At 37.2% G+C, this 13,705-nt stretch overlaps 1 protein-coding gene across 1 annotated transcript in view; it reads right to left on the bottom strand.

The window, feature by feature from the left end:
- The window catches only part of larp (La related protein), a 321,561-nt gene that overhangs the window by 167,596 nt on the left and 140,260 nt on the right, over positions 1 to 13,705 (bottom strand). Inside the window, exon 9 of the mRNA XM_090396411.1 lies at positions 3,190 to 3,334. Coding sequence (XP_090252537.1) covers positions 3,190 to 3,334 — 145 coding nt within the window. The remainder of the gene's footprint in view (positions 1 to 3,189; positions 3,335 to 13,705) is intronic.

The raw sequence follows: 13,705 nt of genomic DNA, 5'->3' as shown, positions 1-13,705 counted from the left end.
TCTCTCTTGGCACCTTGTCATATGCCTTTTCCAAATTGACAAAACTTACATACAGATCTTTGTTATATTCCCATGCTTTCTCCCCTATTTGTCGTAAAGTGAACATCTGATTCTGACAGCCTCTATTTGGCCTGTATCCAGCTTTTTCTTCACCAAGCTTTTCTTCCACAATTCTTCTCAACCGTTTCTCAAGTATGCTTGCATAGATCTTGCAAGGAACACTCAGTAAGGAAATACCCCTGTAATTCTCACATTCAGTTTTATTTCACTTTTTATATATGGTTACTATTAGAGCTCTGCTCCAATCTTCGGGAATTCGTCCCTCTGTCCAGGCTTTCTGAACTGTGCATTGCAGCCACTGTAAGACTTTTATACCACCATATTTCAGCATTTCTGGTCGAATATCATCTACACCTGCTGCCTTTCCAAATTTTAAGCCTTCGATGGCTTTTTCTACTTCAAGTATGGATATGTATGCCTGACTGTATGCCTGTTGAGTGTTTTTTACCACTGTGCTATCAATGCTTGTTTCATTTAACAATTTTTCGATGTAATTACTCCATACTTCAAGGATATCTTTATCTCCTGTTTTCATGTAACCTTTATCATCTCTAACTCCTTTTACAGCACTCTTTCCTCCATTTCTAAGCTTCTTCAACAACCTCCAAAATATCTTACCACCTTCTTGGTATTTATTTTCTATGTTCTTGCCAAAGTTCTCCCATGACTTTTGTTTAGCTAGTTTTACACAGTGTTCAGCATTCTTGCATTTCTCTCTGTATTCTCTAAGAGCACAAGCTGACTTATTTGCCAGGAACATTTGATATGCTTTCTTCTTTTCCTTCACTGCCTCTTTAACTTCCTGTGTCCACCATGGAGTTCTAATTTTTCTATCCTTGCACACAACTTCACCACATGCCTCCTTAGCTGAATCAATCAGGTCTTTCTTCAAGGCTTGCCACTGAATCTCCAAGGTTTGATTCCTGTTCTCAAACTTTTTCATTTTTTCTTCAATAATCTTTGTGTATTTTAGTCTACAGTTCACATCTGAGAGCTGCTCAACTTTTATTCGCTTTAAAACTTTCTTACATGTTATTCTTTTCAACGTGAAATTCAATTTTATCCTGCTCAAGACTAAATAGTGATCACTTCCAATTTCAAATCCTCTGTAGACTCTAGTGTCCTGTACCAGGGAGAAAACATCACTATCAACAATAACATAGTCAATGAGACTTTTCTTATTGCTTGCCTCTTCTCTCCATGTGAATTTGTGCACATTTTTATGTTGGAACATGGTGTTAGTAATAACCAGTCCATGTCCTGAGCAGAAATCCAACAGATATTTGCCATTATTATTAGCTTTGTTCTTTTCTCCAAATTTTCCCAAAATATTTTTGTATGTCTCACAATCATTTCCTACTCTGCTATTTAGATTCCCAACAAGGATTAACTTTTCCTTTTTTCATTTTGTCAGTTGCTTTTTCTAAAGCCTAAAAAAATTCATCCACTTCTACCTTAGTAAAACTTTCTGTGGGACCATAGGCACAAATAAGTCTCATTGTCCAGTTCCCCATTCTCATATTTCCCCAAATCACTCTACTCGAGACTGACTGCCATTCAAGAAGATTAGCCTCATATTTTGTGTTGAATACTATGGCTACTCCTTATTAAAAGGATATCAGGATTGTGGAATACTGATTATGAAACTGAGAATTTGTAGACTGCAGACTCTAGCAAACAGGAGAAAAAGGGAGTGATATGATTGAGACTTATAAACTTGAAAGGGTCATACAGGATTTCAATTGAAGAATTTTTCAATTTTATGGAGGGTGGGGAAAGGACAAGAGGGCATCCATGGATGCTTAGAATGAAAGCTGCCAAGAAGGATGCGAGGGCTAGATTTTTCTCTCAGAGTGTGGTACGTGGTTGGAATGGATAGCCTTTGAATGTTGTGAGTGCAAGCAGTGTGAATGAATTCAAGAATAAGTATGAAAGTTGGTGTGTGTAGTATGTGGCCTCCCTCGATGAGTCTCTGACTTCCTGGAGGTCTTTCTTAATAATAATATATGCAACAGACGTCTGAAATGCAACAATCTTTTATAAGTATTTTTCAGTTTCAAGTTAGCTGAGCTGCACCTTTTCAAACAGGCAAACTAGACAAGAAACTATGGATTGATAGATATAATGGACTATGGAGGCAGAATTTCATCGTGTGTATATGCATGTATGCGTGCGTGCGCGCACACACACCTTCGTGACCCAACTAGGCTGTTTTTTTTTTTGTTTTTTTTTTTTTGTGGATGATTGGTTCTGATACACATTACTTGCTAAAATTCCAAGTATATAAACCTTTTCAGATACACCTTCACCAACCTTGAGAAGAAAGTACTTACCTTCCCAAAAGAGGTTGCTGGTGGAAAAAATATCGCCCTCTTTTATGTGTGAGGATGCCATAAAATGTTCCAACACTATGCATGGCCTCGAAGATATGTATGTTATACTATAGATCCCAAAATAAGCAATGGTGGTTGATTATGTTGAACTATCATAGAATGCTTCCTTCCTGTTTTACACTTATACATGAACCCACACAGTGCCATATAGGTTACCAAACTAAATCCAACAAAACACAGTCATGGATCCTCATTCCCATAGTCTCTCATGTCTGTAATAACACCCTGCGACCTCCGTATGAAACCACCTAACTCACTTTCAGATGAAAAAGACTGATAAAAATTCTTCATATCCCAGACAGGATTCAAACCTAGGTCATTCCAACCAAATGGCATCATTGAAACCAACTAAACTACGAAGGCTTTGTATAAAATTAATTTTGCTTTGCAATGTGATTTTGTCCATACAGCATTTTTGATTCTGATTTCATACATATATCTTCAATTATCTTCTCAAAAGCAAGTGATAAAAAGAAAGCATAATGGAGAACAGCCTGCTGTTCTCCATTATTTTCTCCTAACTGGGGGAAACCATATAAATATGGTTTGTTTACCCCTTTATCTATTCAAATTTGTATTACAAATAAATAAATAATCTATGTCAATGTTCTCAACTACCTTCAATGATACACTATTTCAATACAATGTCTTGGAATTTGTGAGTGTGTGTCAAAGTTTCTAACATTTAAAAAAAAAAAAAAAAAATACAAAAATTTTAAAGAAAAAAAACATTTACCTCTATCACGAGATTTAAATCTTGAGTCAAAGCCTGTACACGATGAAAGCTTGCAATGAGACTAATTGGTAAGTATCCACGAGGATCCATTTTTCTTCGAAGGAAAAAATCCTTCTGCAGATTTTCTTCACTGAAGTAGTACTCACTAAAATTATTTTAAGTAGAGTATATACTTAACAGAATCAAATATTTTATAAATAACTTTAAAACAATTAAGAAATTACAATAGTTATGTAAGGTAATGTTGCTATTATAAATAAAGAACAAGTCCGGTGTAATTATTAATAAAAACTTAAATTCCAAGACATCTGCAAATCTGCCCAATTCCACTTAGCACAAAGCTTTAACACATAAAACAAAAATCAGCAAAACACAGCTTATATGAAAGTATGCTAAAAAAAAATAGACCATAACACAGCCAATTTAGTGCCAAATTTGTGATCTTGATTCATTAGTCAATTGTAGTCTTTTGCAATAATTTTTATGCTCAGAATTCAACAAATCGCACTAAGTCAGAAATGTTTAACCAGTTCTACAATCACTAAATATCTGCTTTTTAAACTACAGCCTATTTTAGAAAACCCTAACAGTTCAATTGAGGAAATATTCTATGGGTGAGTGTTAATGGATCAATAACAATGCAATAACCTTTATTCATCATCAAAACAGATGAACCTCCTAAAGCTTTATTTTTTTCCTTTCTTAAAAAAAGAAATAAATAAATAAAAAATACTAACACTGCAACAGGGAATGGGCTATATGAAAAAACCAAAATTGAAAAATCAACAAATTTTAACAGAGAATGTAAATATCAACCCCATTCAAGTCCAACCAGCCAATACACAATTATCAATAACCATTTCAATCCTTCTGCAAAGTCTATCCTAAATCTCAAACAGTAATTCCATTCAGGAAAGACAATTCCTTCAAAATTTTACATGTTATTGTATTTTGAAAAATTATCCATTACTAACTGCCTATCAACAATCTTCCTCCAAATTAATGGGTTATCTCTCAAGACTCAAATATTATCAGATCTCATTTCTGTCTTCTAAGGCAGTGCTTCCAAAACTTATGGATGTAAAGGCCCCTTTAGAAAAATTAAAATATTTCACAGCCCCCCCATCAAAAAAAAAATCGTAATACAGACATATATTATTAACATTTATTGTTTTTATATTCAATAAAAAATATGTACATCGAATATTGCAAAAATCAAATGCAAATATTACATTTTTAGTATCTTACATACACATTTGACATAGTCTTAAAACATTTTTAATTTGTTTTCATTATTTCACGGCCCCCCTCAACAAAATTAACGACCCCCAGATTGGGAAGCGCTGTTCTAGGGCACCTCTTATCAATCCACCTATATTTTGTTCCTCTGGATCTTTTCCCAGTCATCCTGACAAAGAACAATTCTACTTCTAACCATCTCTCTCTCTCTCTCTCCATTCTGTTTAGGGGAATCATACCACCTGAGATTAGCTCTACTAACATTTCTAAATACTAACAATGGCAAGTTCTTTTCTAATATCCTCATTTTTAATATGATACTGCCACTGATGCCATCTGTTCACCCCACTAATCTTTCTCAGAACTCTCATCAGAGGCCTCCAATCTTTGATCATGTGTGTTTCTAACCCAGCTCTCAGATCCATAAGTTAAAAATTAGTTTGAACTCTGCCTTATAGCTAGTCTAGTATTTTGACTAATTTCTCTTTTATCCCATATAAATTTATTCAGGTCTCTTCCTACCATACCAGCTTTGCTAATTCTGCTGTGTATTCCAATATTTAATTTGCTATCTTCATCAAAAATTGTCTAAACAGCTGAAATATTCTACTTGTTCTACAGGTTTTCCATTCAGAATGCAATTGATGTTTTCAATGCTTTTGATTATTTTCAGTCTGCTTTTTATTTCTCATTTTCATATCAAATTTATTACAGCAATTATTCAGTCAGGAAATACTAGAGACTTCTAATGGGTTTATTTAGAAGTGTAACATCATCTGCACAAAGTAAAGAGTTGAGATTAACATCTCCAATTTTGATATCAGGTTTAATATCCCTTTCTTTATGTGGTCCATTTAGCCATGATGAATAACAGTAAAGATAAAGTGTACCCTTGTCTCACATCTGATTTAACATCAAGCCATCTTCCTGTACCTTCAATTCTAAATGCTGACTAACAACTCAAATACAGTATTGCTATATTTGAGTTGTTAGTCAGTATTGTTTGATATAATGTCCCATTTAAACCATATAACTGTAGCATTTTGAATACATACATCTTCAAGGCCCACCTTTCCTAATTGGGGTGTGGGGGAACGATTCTCTGCCACCAAGCTCAGGTGTTCTGGTGGGATTCCCAAACGTGTCCACCCAAGGTTTTGGATATAATCTATCCAGCGAGTCCTTGGCCTTCCACGTGGCCTCCCATCTTGGCTTGGCAAAGAGAGCCTGCTGAGGGAGCCTCTCTTGTGGCATTCTGACCAGGTGCCCAAACCAATGTAACTGCATTTTGAATAGCTTTTCAAAATGCTACAGCTATATTGTCATAGGCTTTTTCCAGATCTATAAAACTTATATACAGGTCCTTGTTATACATCATGATTGCTCAACTATTTGTCTTAACGAGGATTTGATCTTGGCCAACTTTATTTCGACTGAATCTAGCTTGCTCTTTGCCATGCTCCCCTTCCACAATTTTGCTTTGCCTTTTTCAAGTACACTTGTATAAATCTTACTAGGAACACTCATTTGGGAAATTCCTCTAATTCTCACATTGATTTATTTCCTCCCCCTTTGAGAGCCACCGTACTTCAGTCAGTATAGATGAAGCCCTTTGGTCAAAAAGACCTAGGTTCAATTCCCGTCCAAGGTGTGAGGAATCTTTATCTGGTCTCTTTCAACTAAAGGTGAGCTAGCGGGTTTCATATGGAGGTAGGAGTTTTTTTTTCACCCAGAAACTCCGGTTTTTCAATCCCCAGAACAGGCAAACCGGCACCATGAACACACGCATCTAAAGTAATAGAACACCCCCCCCAAGACTCTGCGACAATCTGGTTGGAGTTTCTCACAGTCGCATAATCATAGCAGACCCTGCATCAAGCAGGATAAAAGCACTATAAAGAAGTTTTTATTTTCCCTTTTACAGATGGATACTCTAAAATCACTACTCCAATCCTTCAGACCAGGCTTTTGAATTGTGCAATAATGTAATCACTGTAAAACTTGCATACCTCCATATTTCAGCATTTCTGGCTAAATATCATCTACTCCAGCTGCCTTTCCACATTTTAGGTTTTCAATAGTTATGCCTATCTAATATGCTGATATGTATTCCTGATTGCATTCCTATTGGGTGTCTTCTAATTAGTAATAACTAATTCATGTCCTGAACAGAAATGCAGCAGATAATTACCATGGTTATTCACTTTGCTGTATTCTCCAACTTTTTCCAAAACATTTCTGTGTGTCTGGTAATCATTTCCAACTCTGCTGGTTAGATCTCCAACAAGAATTAACTTTCTTGTTTCATTATCATCTGTCTTCTCTAGTGCCATGAGAAATTCACTTCTTCCTTAGTGAACCTTCTGTGGACCATAGGCATAAATAACTCTCATTCTCCAGTTCCCTGATATTTGCCATCATCACTCTACTTAATCCTGTCTACCATTTAAAAATATTAACCTCATATTTAGTGTCGAATACTATAACTTCTCCTTTTCCCTGATATTACCTTAATATAGAACTTTTGTACCTCCAGCCAGCAAAGGTTGGTCGATTGGTAGAGCCTCTGCTACTAATGGCTCACGCAAAAAGTTAAGCAAGTTTGAGCATGGTTAGTAGTTAGAAGGGAATTCAATCGTTCGACGCTGTTGGCACATACTCCCTCGATGAATCTTTAGACTCCCTAGAGGTGTCATCACATAATAATAATAAGTCATTTCCTAAAATAATTTGCTAGAATAGGGGAAACAGGAGATCCCCCACAGCAGTTTTCTTTCCATCTGTTTATAAACTGGAAATTTAACAATCTTCTTCTTCTTCTGCAGCTTCTCCCACTTAAGTGGGGTCACTGTTTGTTATGAGTCTCCTCCACACCTTCCTGTCTTGGGCTGTCACCACATCCAAGTTCTTCATCTTCAAGTCCTCTTCTACCAGCTCCCTCCATCTCTTCTTTGGCCGCCCACGCTTCCACCTTCCTTGCACATCCATCTGCATGACCCTTCTTCCCACATATTCGTCCTCCCTCCTCATCACATGACCAAACCATCTCAACCTTGCCTCCTGTATTTTCGCTCCTAAGTTCGTAACTTTCACTGTTCCCCTGACATAGTCATTTCTCAGATGATCCTTTCTGGTCACACCGCACATCCACCTAAGCATTCTCATCTCTGCTACTTCCATCCTGCTGATGTTATTTTTCCTCAGGGCCACAGTTTCTATAGCATATGTCATAGCTGGCCTCACTACTGTCCTATAAATTTTGCCTTTCAGATTGATCGGCACCCTCTTATCACATAACACTCCAGCCATCTCCCTCCAGTTCCTCCAACCTGCTTGTATCCTGCATCCCACTTCCTTCTCACCTCCTCCATCTGCTTTCACTGTCGAACCTAAGTATCTAAAGTCTCTCACCTTCCTGATGACATTTCCTTCCAGCTCCAGGTCTGTCTCCTGGCCACCGCCCACTGCGCAACACATATACTCTGTCTTACTTCTGCTCAGTCTCATACTTCTCTCTTCCAGTACTTTTCTCCATCTTTCCAGTTTAGTTTCCGCTTCTTCTCTTGTATCTACACACAGCAAGATGTCATCTGCATACAACATTGTCCAAGGTGCATCTTCTCTCACCTCCTCTGTTACCACCTCCATCACAATATTAAACAGAAACGGACTTAATGCTGACCCTTGATGCAAGCCAACTGTTACTTGAAAACTTTCTGTCTGTCCCAACCAGGTCCGAACACTTGTCTTCACATTTCTGTACATTTCCTGCACCAACCTGACATATTTCTCCGGCACCTTCTTCTCCCTCAGACACCTCCAGACTTCTTGCCTTGGCACTCTATCGTATGCTTTCTCCAGATCAATAAATACCAGATGTAGCTCCCTTTGTTTCTCTCGATATTTTTCCATCATCTGTCGTAACCCAAAGATAGCATCTGTTGTTGATCTACCAGGCATGAAGCCAAATTGTTCCTTTGCAATCTCCACCTCCTCCCTCAATCTACCATCAAGAACCCTTTCTAGGATCTTCATTGTGTGGGACATCAACTTTATTCCTCTGTAATTTTTACAGTCTTGTGCATCCCCTTTACCCTTGTAGATGGGAACAAGAGTACTCTCCCTCCATTCCTTGGGTATATTTTCCTGTTGGCAAACTTTCATGAACAGGTCCCACAGCAGGTCAATTCCCTCTTCCCCCAGTGCCTTCCATGCCTCCACTGGAATTCTGTCGGGGCCCACCGCTTTTCCATTCCTCATCCTCTTCATGGCCTCCGTCACTTCCATTCTACTGATGTTCTGCACCATCCCCTCAGAAGGCTGCCCATCTCCTCTGTGAGTCCTTGCATTTTCCTCATTCAGAAGTCCCTCAAAGTATATTTTCCATCTGTTTCTTATGTCCACATCCCTCCATAATACTCTTCCTTCAGCATCTTTGATCTGCCTCACATGTAAGATGTCCTTAGCTGCTTTATTTCTACATTTCGCTAGTTGGTAAATTTTTCTCTGTCCTTCCTTTGTTTCTAATTGATCATACAGATCTTGATATGCCATGGCCTTCGCCTGTGCCACAACTCTCTTGGCTTCTTGCTTTCTCTCTTTGTACACCTCTCTGTCCTCTTCCACTCTTGACTCATCCCACTTCTGCTTTGCCTTCCTCTTAGCTGTCACTGCCACTTGTACATCATTATTCCACCACCAACCCTCCTTCTGCTCTCTAATCTTTCCAGATGTCTCACCAAGCACCTCGATTGCACAGCTCAGGATTACTTTTGAATTATGTTTCCACCAATCTTGTACACTTTCCAGTCCATCCGAAATCCTCTCTAACACTCTCTCCCTAAAACGATTCCTCACACTCTCTTCTTTTAAGCGAAACCACTTAATTGTCTTCATCCCATGGCAACCAGAAGTTCTTATCTTCGATCTTAATTTAAAGTCTGCGCACAGCAGTCGGTGTTGTTGTGCTACTTGATCTGTTGGAATTACCTTACAATTTGTCACAACCTTAAGATGTTTTCTTCTAGTCAAAATGTAGTCAATTTGTGAGCTGTTGTTACCACTTCTAAATGTTATCAAATGTTCTTCCCTCTTGAAGAAAAACGAGTTCACAATTGCCAGATCAAACGCTACTGCAAAGTCCACAACCCTCTCTCCTTCCTGGTTCATCATTCCCACTCCGTGGCCACCATGCACCCTTTCACAGTCTCTATTCTGTCTTCCTATGTGCCTGTTCAAGTCTCCTCCGACAATCACCATCTCGTTTTCTTCCAGTTCCTCATTTCTTCATCTAACACGTTCCAGAACTCATCTTTTTCCTCTGCTGTACAACCAACTTGCGGGGCATATACACATAATACGACCACCCGCTCTTCTCCAAGACCCAATTTCATTCGCATGATCCTGTCGTTCCTTCTACCCACGTCCAGTACTTCACCCTTCATTCTGCCACACACCACAATTCCTACACCATTTCTTCCCTCGTTATTCGCTCCAGAGTAGAACAATTTATATCCATCTCCCAGTTCCTTTGCCTTTCCCCCTTTCTACCTTGTCTCCTGCACACATAAAATGTCCAACTTCCTCTTCCTCATCATGTCTGCCACCTCTCTTCCCCTTCCAGTCATGCTTCCAACATTCAGTGTTCCCACTCGCAACATCCTCTCCACCTGCTGGGCTCGCTTCTTTAACCGCACCTTCCCTTGATGCGGTAGCCCTCGTCCACTTCTCACAGCTGTAGGGCGATGTGGCTGCGCGTCGCTTAAGGGGTACGCCCTAGCCCTTATATCATTTTCTCTTAGACTCATAATCATAGTTTGAGTTGGCACTGAAGTTTTACGACCGGATGCCCTTCCTGACATCAACCCTCGCATTTATCCGGGCTTGGGACCGGCACCTATAAACAGATGGAAGTTTTCCTTCCATCTGTTTATAAACTGGAAATTTAACAATATTGTCATAAAATCATTGCACAGAAAATTATATTGTATAAAAAAAAAAAAAAAAAAATCCAGACAATTTCAAGAATAAAACATCAGGATTATCTTTACAACCTTTAATTTTACTATTCACAAAACATACCACTGCTGATACAACAGAATTACTATGAAATGATTTTCCTTTGGCTCCCCACCATATCAGTTTTGCTAATTCTGTTGTCTATTTCTATATTTGATTTTTCCCTTATTCAAGCCACTCAAGAAATACAAAGACAGCAGCAATGAAGCTAATAAAACAAACAACAGAAAAGAAAATTTTTTTATGAAGAGATTGAAGAAATCCAGGAATACTTTAATAAATAATAGAAAATTTTTCCATAGAAAAAAGAAACTGGCCCACATATGAAAACAACAATAATTAACAACAGCAATGGACAAACACTAACCACTAGAGATGAAATAGCTAATGGATGGAGAGAGAGTACCTTAAACTTCTAAATTGTGATGAACCTGTGAAGTCTTTTAAACAGAATACCTATATCATGTTTGTCACCCAGAAATATTTAAACCTTCACTCGGTGAAGTAGAGGAGAGGAGAGTATAAAGGAGCAAAAAGACAACAAAGCACCAGGTATTGATGAAATGATGACAAACTCATTAAATACTGGAGAAGTAAATTAAGCAACATATACATAAGCTGGTAAATTTAATATAGGAAAAAGAAAGGATACCTGCACATTGGAAAGAATCACTAATCACTCCAGTATATAAAAGGTAAAAGGAATGTGAAAGTTACACGGGAAGATATCACTACTCTCAGCAGGCTACAAAATTTTATTTAATATTATTTTAAGAAGAATCTTACATTATGCTGAAGAAAATATAGGTGAATATAGTTCGCCCTCGACACTTCTGCACATGCCAGAAAAAGGAGAATCCATTCCGATAATAGGGTAATCAGTCTGTCTTCTGGGATGACTTTGTTTATTATTACAGGTCGGAAAATTTAGCTTTTCTTTAACGAACATTGCTGTTTTCTTAAAGTGTAACTATTTTGCTTGTATAGCAGTTGGAAAAATGTACGTAGAGTGTTAACAAAATTAAAAAAGGTATAGCAAAAAACAAAAATGTATCTAAGTTTATTTTTAAGAAAGTTTTCTATAAAATAAAAATAATTATACAGAAAAACAGAAATTATTTCAAATGAACTTAGATATTCTAAACTTACAGTTGAGAGAACTGAGACACTTTAATGTCCTAAACTGATTAATTATTTATGACTTGTTGTGACTTTTAACAAACCCATGCAAAAAAAAATGTTGGAAAAAATACCATTGTCAAATTCTTTTAATCTTCAGAGTCATCTGAATCGGTGTCTGAATCGCCATCACTTTCACTTAACTGATCACCAAAAGCTTCGCATAATTCTTCGATAATTCCCATCTCTGTCCCATATATATATTTTCCAATGAGGTGACATGAGAGCAATATTTTTCCAAGTTTTGAACTGAAATACTTTCAATCGCCTGTTCTGAAAGCTTAAAAAGTTTCTACACATCAATATCCCCAGTTACATTGCGATTGCGAATGAAACTTTTCACTTCTGCCCAAAACATACTCAATAGCATTAATATCGCAATGATATGGTGGTAGCCTCAAAGCTAGAAATCCATGCTCTTTGAGTATCGTGTCGAATTTAAATAGTTTAGTTGTAGGCGAGTTTCTTTTGTCCAAATTAAGCAATTCAATTTTTCGTATATCTGGGGAATGAGAAATGTTATTTGCAGAGAGCCAATCCATAAGAACTTGCTTCTTATTAGACCCATTTGGAACTTTGTTTAATCGAATAGTGATATGAAGCGTTATCAATTATAACAGCAGCATTTTTAGGAAGGTTTGGAATCAGTTTTCCTTCTTCCCACTTTTCGAAGATCGTAGAATTCATTTGCCCATGGTAATCTCCAATAGTTGAATTGGCTTTGTATAGTAAGTTTGAATTCGGTAAAAAACCCATTTCTCCACCCGCACACAAAATTATTATTCGCCGCGAGGCATTTCCGGTTTGTAGCACTCTACATTCTTCTATAGACTGCCAACATTTTCTATAAGTTAAATTACTATCAATCCAAGTTTCATCTAGATACACAATCGGTCTTTTCTCCTCCCTGAAACGTCTTATTGCTCTCAAATACTGCGTTCTAGATAAAACAATGTCACTTCGCTCCATGATAAGTTTCCTTTTATTCTGGGACGTTTTAAAACAAAATCCGATTTCATGAAGTATTTTCCTTAAAGTTTCTCTTTTCCAAAGAAAATTAATTTTTTCTTTAAGCACAGGAATCAATTTCGGAACAGTTGGCACTCTTTTCTTGACCACGTAAAATTCGTGAATAGTTCATCTTATAACGTCTACATCAAAATCATTCAAAGCTACGGTTTCGATGGTTTTCTTTCTCTTTTTTTTTTTAGGAGATTTAAATCTTGGCTTACGTTCACCTTTTGATTCCCTACGAATTCTTTTAACAGTTGACCCCGATATGCCCACAACTGCACTTGCACGTTTTATGACTTGAGAAAGGGGAACAAGAAGACGGCTTTCTGACGATTGTTTTTCGCAGAATTTCAGCACATTATTCAATATTCTTTTGCAAGAACTATTGAAACGTTTAACAACAGAACTTGTTGACTGTACTGGATCCATCATACAAATTAATAATAAAAAAATAATGCAAAAAAGCGACAACAAAAATCAAGCTAGTACTAGTACAGCGACAGACAAGAAAGCATGTGATTTCACATGTTGGCGACCAATTCATACATCCTTCATTTCTTTCTCCCCTTCAGCATGATCCCTCCTTGGCATTTTGCCAAGGAGGGATCTACAAATGTTGGGCGAACTATATCAAGCAGGATTCCAAAGAAATATATTGACAGTCGACCAAATTTTTACACTTAGATACTAGGGAAAAAAAATAAAGTCCATATTTTATTTATAGACTTTAGAAAATCATATGATAGTATTTGTAGAAGGCTTTGGGGAGTATTAGATGAACTAGAAACAGTTCATCTAATACCCCCCCCCTGCAGAAGATAAATATGTTTAATCAAAATTACACCAATGATAGCCGAAACCTAGTAATAATTAATGAAATTAAATCCGACTTTTGATATTAAGACAGGATTAAAGCAAGGAGATGGCCTTTCACCCATCCTTTTTAATTTGACGTTAGAAAAATGTATTCGATGTATGCAAAATATATATGTAACACAAACAGAACAGTAATATCAGGATATGCAGATGATATATGCCTGGTTAGAGAAAATGCTGAAACATTAGA

This window comes from Typopeltis vanoorti, chromosome 8, assembly GCF_054136105.1.
Source record: "Typopeltis vanoorti isolate ZY-2024b chromosome 8, IOZ_Tvanoo_1.0, whole genome shotgun sequence".
In the NCBI taxonomy this organism is placed as follows: Eukaryota; Metazoa; Arthropoda; class Arachnida; order Uropygi; family Thelyphonidae; genus Typopeltis; species Typopeltis vanoorti.
Note: the sequence above shows the minus strand (reverse complement) of the source record. Positions and strands in the feature narration are given on the sequence as shown.